Source organism: Carassius auratus, chromosome 2 (assembly GCF_003368295.1).
Source record: "Carassius auratus strain Wakin chromosome 2, ASM336829v1, whole genome shotgun sequence".
NCBI lineage: Eukaryota > Metazoa > Chordata > Actinopteri > Cypriniformes > Cyprinidae > Carassius > Carassius auratus.
The window spans coordinates 13,041,976-13,052,524 of record NC_039244.1 but is presented as its reverse complement, the minus strand read 5'-3'; the positions used below and the strand labels follow the sequence as shown (position 1 = coordinate 13,052,524).

The following is a 10,549-nucleotide window of genomic DNA, read 5'->3' as shown; positions in this document are numbered from 1 at the left end:
AATCTACTATATATGTTAAAAAAATATGCTTCTGTAAATCAAATAATAAAACACGCTTATTTTATACTAAGATATAAGAATCTACACTGTTACAAGCATAATTAATGTTTCATAATTCATGTTTTTCTCTTCTTTAACTAAGTGTATTTAGTAATTTGAGGCTAGACTGGAATCTCGGTTTTAGAATTTTCTGGATTTCAGTTTCAGGAGCATTCATTGTACACAGAACCCTCTCACTCTCCTGACTGAACACAAGTGAATGCAGGTTGTTGACAAAGCTTTACCAAGCTACTGGAATTTTAACAATGTGTACCACATGCTTTCTAATAATATTTCTCTCTGGCGGCTTGCTCGTATTGTTCAAACACTTGACAAGGTATAACCTGGCTAATTGTTGACAGAACTGGCAGAAACATGGAGTCCTACAAAAGTAAGTCCTGGGCCACCATGATGTGACATTTAAACAAGCAATCATTTAAAACTGATTAAAGCAACACTATGTAACTTTTTTCTTTCAAAAGCTAGTACATCATAAATTCATCTACCAAACCGACTTTTTGTCTTATCTCAAATCACTACGGTACGGCTTTTAAGTGATTATTTTAGGACGTAGCCTGTTCGGGTCGTCACCGCTGCGGAGTAACAAATAACTGCGTGAGTCGCCATTGACATAAACTTGGAGAAGTAGCTCCGGTTAGAATGTTCTTGCGCGGGATGCGTGCAGTTCTGTTCATTAACCGCTAGAGAGCCAAAATTTGCACAGTGTTGCTATGTTCACTTAAAGAAATCTGAACAAACATACAAACGTTATGACAATAAATAGAGTAGTAATTGTACATTTGGCACTAAAGATATTATGAAAACATTCTTATGTCTTACAGTAGTATCACATTCATTTCCAGCTTTCTTACTTTATAGTTGGGATTTGGTCCTGCATTGTGATAATGTGCACATAAGACTACATAAAGATCAGGCCATTTGGCAGAATTACAGTATTATACCTTTTATATTATATTATATTTATTATTTATATTATATTATATGCTTGGTTCAATAAACATTTACTAAAAGCGAAATTGCAACTGAGCTTAACACATCAGCATGCATTTTCATTTTTTAACTTACATAACTTTTTTTGGAAGCTACATTCCAAATTCACATGGTTTATAATTCCGAAGGCATGTGCTCTTCATTTCAGTACTGATATAAGATGTAGAGTTGAAGGAATCTCTGGTTTTTAATGGTGAAGCGTCACAGATGAAACACTAGCAATACAAACAGGGACAAAAAGGCCTGTTATGACACCACATGATCACTGTGAGTCTCTGGCCCGAGAGAGCCGCTGAGTGGGAATCGGTGGTAAATGTCATGTTAGCTCACAGCTGTAAGCGCTGGGAAAAGCGCTGCACTAGAAAAGCATGAGTCAAAGGGATGGAAAACTTGCAGCCTTTGTGTTGCTGAGAGAGGCGTGCATGGGGAAATGATGACAGCCAATGAACCTCAACAACCATGTCGCAGCATCCCTCCAGCGGAGAGAGAGACGGCTCAAACATGGCTTGCTTTCATTGCCTAATCTTCTGCTCTGCTTCTGCCAGGGAAAGTGAGAAGCAGAGATAGAGACACAAGAGAGAGAGAGAGGAGAGAGAGAGAGAGAAAGGGTATTCATCAATGCCTCTTTTGTCAGGCATGCTGAATGGAAATTAATGACGGTGTTCATGAAGGGGGTCTGATGTTATTAGTGTAACTTCAGGAAACAATATGGAAAATTCAATTTACCTCCTCATTTTTATAGTCTTGGTTTTGCCCGGGGTGCCATTTTGTTTCAATCCAGGTCCTGACAGGGAAAGTAAGGCTTTTTTGCCATCACAGTTCAAAAGTCTTATGTTTTCCTCACATGAACAGAAATTATTTTCACGTCATCCCAAGCCGGAGGGAGGATTTGCTAATCCAACATTAAACACTTTTTCTGTGGGGAAGGGGAGTAGCGAAGAGGGCATAAATAGAGTGTAAATATTGTTTAACAGGCACTCAAATCCTATTACAAATCATTTTTAATTTCCCTTAAACAACACTCAATTTCAAAACAAGATTTGGCAGCCATTTTGTGGCTAAAAATAAGACCTGCCTTATTTTAGTTACTAAAATGAAAAGTCACGTATAATAACAGATCTATATAATAACAGGGTTCTAAGGTGGTCCTGGGCAGAAACTGGCAAATTCAAAAAAAAGTCAAAAGAGTCAAGTTCATGTCCGTAGCACAAACAATTGAATAGTTAAGCAAAGTTTAATGAGCATTAGCAAGCACCACAAAGCCCAATTTAGTTTTTTCGATAGCATCAAGTTGAAGGTCTTTTTCTAAAATGCAGAGAAAAGTGAGTGAAAACATAAGGTTTCACGTAAGTATTCCAGCTTGTGACCCGTAGATCCCTTGAACTTGTTTATGGGAGTGAGTTAGGTGCTCTAGGGAGCGAGGGGCCTCTAGTGCACTGGTCTGGTCTTTCTAAACATTTGTGATGAATTAGATCATTTCCTCTTGCCCTGAGAAAGCAGGCAGCACAAATGACTAAATTAAAGATACCTACCCTCCTGCGGGGAGCCATGCTTGAGACAAGGGCTACAATGAGAGAGCGAAATAGGGTTTCAAAACAGGGAACATCTTGCCTATGCGCAAATCGTGAGGAAATAAGACTTGACAGCTGTTTTCTCAGCGTCAGCAATGCAAGAATCACATGACTGACCTTTGTGACTTTTTCACCACTATCGACGCACTGTGTGAGCTGGTTTAAAAAATTACTTAAAGCTGCAGTAGGTAACTTTTGTAAAAATATATTTTTTACATATTTGTTAAACCTGTCATTATGTCCTGACAGTAGAATATGAGACAGATAATCTGTGAAAAAATCAAGCTCCTCTGGCTCCTCCCAGTGGTCCTATTGCCATTTGCAGAAAGTCATGCGCTCCCGGTAAAAAACAACCAATCAGAGCTGCGGTCCGTAACTTTGTTTGTGTTCAAAAATGTAGAAAAATGTAGTATAATAAGCTAGTACACCATGAATCCATTTTCCATGGTGTTTTTGGCTTGTCCTGAATCACTAGTGTACACCTATAATAAGTGTTTATATTCGGACTATTTTAGATTGCTTCGGGGGTACCGCGGCGGAGTAACCCAGTACCTTTGTGATTCTTCATAGACATAAACAGAGAGAAGTAGTTCCGGCTACGATGTTTCTTCCGCAAGACGCAAGCAGTTCTGTTTATTAACCGCTAGAGCGTCAAAAGATACCGACTGCAGCTTTTAAAATAAATAAATAATAATACGATTTTTTTCCATTGTTTACTCACCCTGATGTCCTTCCAAACCTGTTTGACTAGATTTTTTTCAGGGGAACACAAACAAACAGATATTTTGATGTTTCCCTTTAAGAAAAAAAAAACATATGCATGCATCAAATAAATATCATATGCATTCAAACATTTGAAGTTGATGGCAAAAGTTGGCAAAATCAGCCATTTATTGAAATGAAAAAGAACTAAAAGTGAACGAACGTCTTGATGAAGCTTTTAAGTAACAGCTCAAACTTCAATATACCCAACATATACGTCATTGCAACAACAGTGTCATACAGATTTGGTCATTGACAAAGTCTCACACAGCCTTGTGCTGCAAGCCCAGAGAGGGAACGAACAGACAAGGTACTATGGAGAAACATAGCATACTCGTCATCACACTATGCTTTTCCGACAACTCTGAAAATTATATACATATTCTTACAGCATTTACACCTTTCGAAACAACAGTATTACAAAAATAATCAACCGCCAAACAGGGAACTTTATGGACGACAGACAAAGTGAAACCAAACCACATGAAGCTGAATGGTGTCATGATACTGCTGGAGATCTCGAGAATAGACTAAAACATGCTTCTGCTGCGTCTATTCACAGAGGTTTATTTACATACATATCGTATCATCATAAGAACCAGTAAAAAAAAATTGACAGAAAGAGAGGATCAAAAGAAGTCTAAAAGACACTGTAGCTCTGCATTCATACAGATATGGCTTCCTGGCTCAGTGTGCCCAAGTGAAATAAGAAGCACCTGAAAGATGCTGGCATCAAAACATCTGACAGACAGAGGCAGAAAGAAGAAAAGAAAAAAGAAAATATGAGTTGTTCTCTGCACAGAGATGGCATTGACGCAACCATCTTTAAAGAGGCTTCTACATAAGATGCATTACCTTGAGGCTGCAAAGAGGCTGAGTTTAAGGAATTCTGCAGATTCAGAAGACAGCAAACACTGAATGCAAAAAGCGACTAAAAAGTGCAGTCAACGCAAAATGCTATGCCATGTAATCTTTCGAGATTTCAAAGACAGTGCATGGATTGCAAAAATAAGCAGGTACCAGTCCAAACCAGCTTGTGGGGGTCTGTTTCCTATTTTAGACATGGGAGACTTTCTGAGAGTCCCGCGCCTGCTTGATGCTGTAGAGCCACTTAATGACCCGGGCGTTCCGTTCTACAGCAGAGATGCCATAGGGAACACGCTCCCCAGCGTCGTCTTCTTCATCGGTCAGGTCGTCGTTGCTGTGCCGTGACTGCTCACAGTCCGAGCTGATCATGCTGGCACTACGGAAGTTGAGCGACACAATGTCAGAGTTCGCTCTGGTGAAGCTTTCCACACCTACGCTCTCCAGCTCCTCTGGATCTAGCCCACAATAGTTGAAGAACCGCTCCACATCTGCACCGGCCCGAGCATAGCGATCGCTCAAGTCTGATTTGGAGCGGTGAAGAGAGGGTCTACGGACCACAGAACTGCCCAACTCCAGCTCTGTAGCAGTGCTAGACAGTGTCTCTCTTTCAATGGAGCAGAGAGCATTGTCACATGCAGCCAAGGCCTTGGCGCTAGGCTTGGGCGGCAGTGGTGGTGCGGAAGAGCTGCTGCTGCGGGCCGCTCTCAGTGGCTTGCCATTGCACAGGAGCCGAATGTCTGAGGAGCTGTGGGAGGCGTGCAGCGGTGAACGCTCGTCATCAGCCTCACACGACCTCTCCTCCAGCAGCCTGCGACTCAGGTTCAAGTTGCCTCCCTGTGGACTGTGTCGACCTTGCGTGGAAGGTGGTACCTTGAGCGAGTCAGCAAAGGAACGACATCCCGGTTCCAACAGCTCGGACGAGCGATGTGGTGCCCAGCTACGTGCCCCGACTTTGTGCGACGTCCCCTTGGTGGGCCCATCTGATGAGGAGGAGCTGTTCAAGATGTTCTTCAGTATCTCCAGGTTGAGATTCTCCCGTTTGGTGGTGGTTGCGCAGGTGTCCGACTTGGCGTTGTTGTTGGAAGCTTTCAAGCCACATCCCATGCCGCCACTTCTCTTGACGGGAACCGGGCAGACGGGGGGCTTGGCAAGAACCTGTGGCTTGATGGGTTCCTGCTTAGCGTTGATGACCTCCTGGCTCTTCACGTACTTGGCCTTGTCGGCCTCGAGCCGCTCCACGGCGCTCAACCGCTTTGGGTTGGGCTCGGTCTGCCGGCGGAAGTAGTCAGGCCCCTTGTTGAGGATGCGGAGTGGGACAGCAGAGGCAAAGGCCCCACCCTGACCGGCTGGTTTGCTATCTGCCTGTAGAGTCTCGGTGGGCATCTCTGCTGGTCTCTCGGCGCCCGCCGTAGTGGATTCCGCAGTGGACTCTCGTCAAGGGGCAGCCTGGAGGCACACACATCAAGCCAGATGACCGGACTATTAATCCCGTCTCCACTGGCTGTCAGCAGTGAGGCCTCATACGCACAGCTCATTAATTAGCCCCCGCTTCCTCCACACAGCCAGACCCTGCACGGTGGAAAAAGAGAGCACTCAGATCCAGTCAGTGTCAGCACACCCGTCAGGCTCGGCCAGCTGGGAGGGAGCACTAGAGGATTATGGGGAAAAGCCTTGTCGCTGCTCCTTTGTTCCTGGCCAAGTCTGAGAATCTGAAACACACAAGAACCAACCCTGTTAAGGGAGCAGGTGACATCACATTCCTAGCAACAACAGGAAGAGCTATGACTCTGGTGTGTTGTTGGCCGATGAAGCACAAAAAAAAAAAAAAACTAATAGAAACACATGCACAGCTCAATATCAGTGGAATTAATATAATTTAGGTGGTGGTGAGTGTGGGTGAGACAAACCTAGACTTTAATCTAGGAATATTTATGTAGGCGACTGTACTGTGGTCCCATTTGTATAACTGCGATTTATTTAGCAGTTATCCTTACATGAAATTCCTTTGTTTATATGATACCTTACTGTCCTTCATCTGTATAATCATCCAATAAAGCAATACTTTCATATCAAAATTATACTTATATATATATTCACATTCAAATTATTCTTATACAAATGCAAAGAAACAATGATTCAGCAAATTGTGTGTGAGTGCACAAGTTTTATTTTTGCAGTCAGAGAAATACAGACGTATGATCAGGGCTCATGTTTCTGCCAAATCTGTTTGCAGGGGGGGATAAAAAATTGAGGAGAGGAGGAAACACAAAATGGTGGAAAATGTTCCTGTTCTCATAAACAAAAGTAATTACAGAGGTTCTTGGACGAGAGTGTTGGTGCTGGCAACAATAGTTCTGGAAATTGCTATGATAAAGCATTTTATGGCCCAACAGTCAGTTTATGACAAACTTCTGATTCTATCTAAGAGCTGCAGAGATGAATAAAAGATATAAACATCGGCACAGCCTTTACTGAGTCAGCAAACAAGAGGTCTCTCATTCGTGCTCAGGCCCATCACAAGCCTAAATCAAAATGTTGACCCTTTCTTGCTTTTATAGCTTGACTGTACTAAAAATAGTCTATTTCAAAAAATCCAGTCATATTCTTGTCAGGCTGTACAGAATGCTATAATGATGTGACAGTGTATGCCAATACAAGGTATAGCTAACATCAAAATGTGTGAAACATTATCTTACAATCAATAATACCAATATCTGAGGTATTACACTCAGGTTTTTCATCATTTTTGTAATCACTTTAGTGATTACAAGCTCACTGGGGATTTTATTGTTGTATAGCAATCATTAAATAGAAAATTTAATTATGAAAACCCCCATTAGCAAGTGAACCTCACTGGACCTGAAAGCATTAAAAAAAATGTTCTGCCCAAGCACTTAAAACATCCCGAGAGTCTCTTTTGGGATAGACAGAGGCTTTTCAAAGACTTGAATATCAAAGGAGGAAGTATTAGACAAAACATTCGTATTAAAAAATCTTAAAAATAATAAAAGTATTAGGCTTTAAAAAGGACAATTCTGCTTAAGTTAAACTTCAGAAATCACACTGAAGGTTATGTGATTATGAAGGAAGTCTAAGAGCAAAAATACAACATGTATATATATACTGTATACTGTACACTCTGTATGCATTTTTTGGAAAAATCATGGCAAAACTTAAATTGCGTTTAAGATAGAATATTGTAGGTGAACAAACACAGAAATACAAATACAAAAAATATTCTACTAGTAAATGCAGATGAATTATATGTGACAATCAAACAGTGATGGCATAAAAGCACTGCAATCAAGTAATATTAAGAAATTCTACCCATTTCCCCATTTGCAGAATATTGGCAGGGCAAAAACAAGCATAAACAGCAAATAATATACTTGGAATTTCACCTGGGATTTATCTAGACATAATATAAAGAGACTGTGATGATAACTGCGTTTTCAGCTCTTTAATAACACTATCAACAATGACTGTTTATACGTTTCAGGAAGTGGTCAGTGATTATGAGCCTGAACAGCATAATGGCAATGGGCCTTTCTCTTTAAACATAATTACAGAACACAGAGGAGTCTAAAACACGGGTCACGCAGAGAGTAATAATTGTAAAAATCTCCCTAAACACCCCCACAGAGAAAAAAAACCCCCTGTCTCCTTTAATCCTCTGTTCTGACTGCTGTAGCCCCTTCCCCCAAAACAGAGCAAGTCCAGCTGTGGGACTCCAGCCAACAGCCATCTCACATCATTTCATCTCCCTTCAAAGCCCTTCTGAATTATCAGAGCCAAAGACAATTCCCACAGCCTTCTCAATGCACCCGCTCACCCTTATCGTCCATGTAAGAACAACACTTTACCTCATCGCACCAACCCTGTGAGTTGGCCTGCTGAAATTAAACAGTGATTTGTAAAACGGATATTAGAACGACTTGCTCCAGGATCAGTAACTCAAACAGGCCTGCATCTTACATACGGAGACCTCTGTATGTGATCCTGTGCTTATGAGAAACATACACGTCATGCGTATACTCCAATGAGTTCTGTTGCTTTAAATGGTAAAAGCTTTACAATAAGGTTTGATTTGTCAACACTAGTTAATGTATTAACTACACACGTGAATATTTCGTTACTACGTATGAGGTTTTTACCATTTCCTATGTACATCTAGCATAGTATAAAGCACATAAAGAAGTGCATTTCCCATTTAAGAAATGTGTTCTCAGCTGTATAAGTGTTAAACCAAGTAAACCTCGGATCATAAAATCACAAAAACACGTACAGAAAATACGCCACATCAGCTGAGTCATTTGGCAATGTAGCAATAACGCCATTAAATCCAGCTTGTTGTCTGAGAGGCCAAACTTTTTTTTCTTCTTCCAAACACATGATGATCACGCGAACAGTTCTTTTGCAGTTTAAACAGAAACTGATGGGGGGGAAAAAGCTGCTTTGAGGCCCCATGACTGACTTACAACAATTTAAATGTCCACGTTACTTCTAGATTCACAAAGGTCTGTTGCGTTTATCAAGTCTGAGATGATATTAAGCACTAAGGTCCCATTGGGCGTATTGGCTTACAAAGTCGTGTAGCAAATAAAGAGAAGATCAGATTTCAGCTAAAATCCTTTTATCACATTTGCCTAAAGGCTCTTCATCTAGTAACATTTCTCTTGAGAGGAGAGCTACAGTATGATCCTGCTTCACAGCAAAACCGGTTTTTATTAAACCTGCTTTGCCTGTGGTGTCAAAACGAATGCATTGTTATTGAAAAATATAGAATAAAATAATGTTTGGAAATGTAAACTGATATTACAGCACACTACAGCATACGATAGAAATAACTGACTTAAAACCTTTTTTGGTGAAAATACTAATGGCCTTTTCCACAGCAGTGTATATATCTCATTTTCTAAACACATGTACAAAATAATTTGTTAATATTATTTGTAAATAATACATAGATTAATTTATATTTTCACATGTGAAATAATATTTATAAAATAAAAACAATATTTTTATAAATAATTAGTGTATATCAAAATATCTTAAGTATCCTTATAAATATCATTTTCTAAAAAAAATTAAAAAAAAAACACACACAAATGACAAAAGCATTGTCATAAAAGCACATATGCAAAGAAAGTTGATTTGAGATTATCTGAAGAGCATCTTGGCTGTAATGGAAGCAAGACATTTGGACCTGACTGTATTATTCATATGTTCGCAATAGTTTCATAAGATTACACCACAGCTAGCCATGATGGCACAGAGCTAGAAAGAACGAGAGTGTGTTGATAAACTGCTATATCAGCAACAGATACTGGTGTCCATCTGTTATCTGCTCACACCAGCAGCAGCAGCAGCAGCACGAGGCTGTGACATTAGAGCTGCTTGTGTGCTGTGTGCTGTGTGCAGATGAGCCCCGTTCCTCAGGGAAGAGCAGCTCATTGGCTCTTTCCTCCTGTCACTCATCAAGACGTGGGACCAACCTCACAGCAGGTGTGCGTGAATGTGCCCAAGCCCTTGTTACATAATAATAATAATATGATGTATAGAAGCTAAAGACCAGCACAGCACAACAGCTTGACTATAAGGACACATTACAGAGAACAATCTAATTCCAATTGGACTTCTTTGTTCTCTGTGACAAGCAGGTGTCAGAAACTGACAGTTACACAATGCTTTGTGTACCAGAGAAACCACGGTTAAGAGGCATTTCTGGGTTTTCCATGCCATTTTTTACACATTGGTCTGAAGAGGCAAATCACATAAAAGAATCAGACTCAATATTTGTGACAAACATTCAAGTTAGTCAGGCCTTTAGAGTCTACCATTCTGCAAAAACAAATACAAGCTTAAAGGGTTACTCCACCCCAAAATTAAAATATTTTAGATAAAAAAAACGGGAGGCTTGTGACTGTCCCATAGACTGCCAAGTAAAATACACGTTTAAGGTCCAGAAAAGTATGAAAGACATCATCAGAATAGTCCACCTGCCATCAGCTGTCATTTTTAATAGAAAAGAAAACAAAAATAATGACTTTATTCAACAATTTGTTTCCTCTGTGTCTCTCTGCATCACCATAATGCCATTTTCTGTTTCAGCAGCGACACAAGGACACGTTTTCTATGTGAGTTTACGATTTGATCTGAAAGAAAACAGCGCATCCTTGTGGCGCGGGTGACACAGGAGAACGTACGCTGCCTGCATTCAGCTCATATTCTCCAAAATGGCACTACAATGATACAGAGAGAGACAGAGAGGAGATGAATTGTTGAATAAAGTCATTATT

The 10,549-nt window shown here is 40.5% G+C and overlaps 1 protein-coding gene and 1 pseudogene across 1 annotated transcript in view; both read right to left on the bottom strand.

The window, feature by feature from the left end:
* Positions 1-2,600, bottom strand: part of LOC113040462 (protein ENL-like) — a 10,389-nt pseudogene extending 7,789 nt beyond the window's left edge.
* An 874-nt stretch (positions 2,601-3,474) lies between these two features.
* LOC113116130 (protein FAM110B-like) overlaps positions 3,475-10,549 on the bottom strand; it is a 33,225-nt gene continuing 26,150 nt past the window's right edge. Inside the window, exon 3 of the mRNA XM_026284053.1 lies at positions 3,475-5,959. Coding sequence (XP_026139838.1) covers positions 4,440-5,633 — 1,194 coding nt within the window. The 5' untranslated portion in view covers positions 5,634-5,959 and the 3' untranslated portion in view covers positions 3,475-4,439. The remainder of the gene's footprint in view (positions 5,960-10,549) is intronic.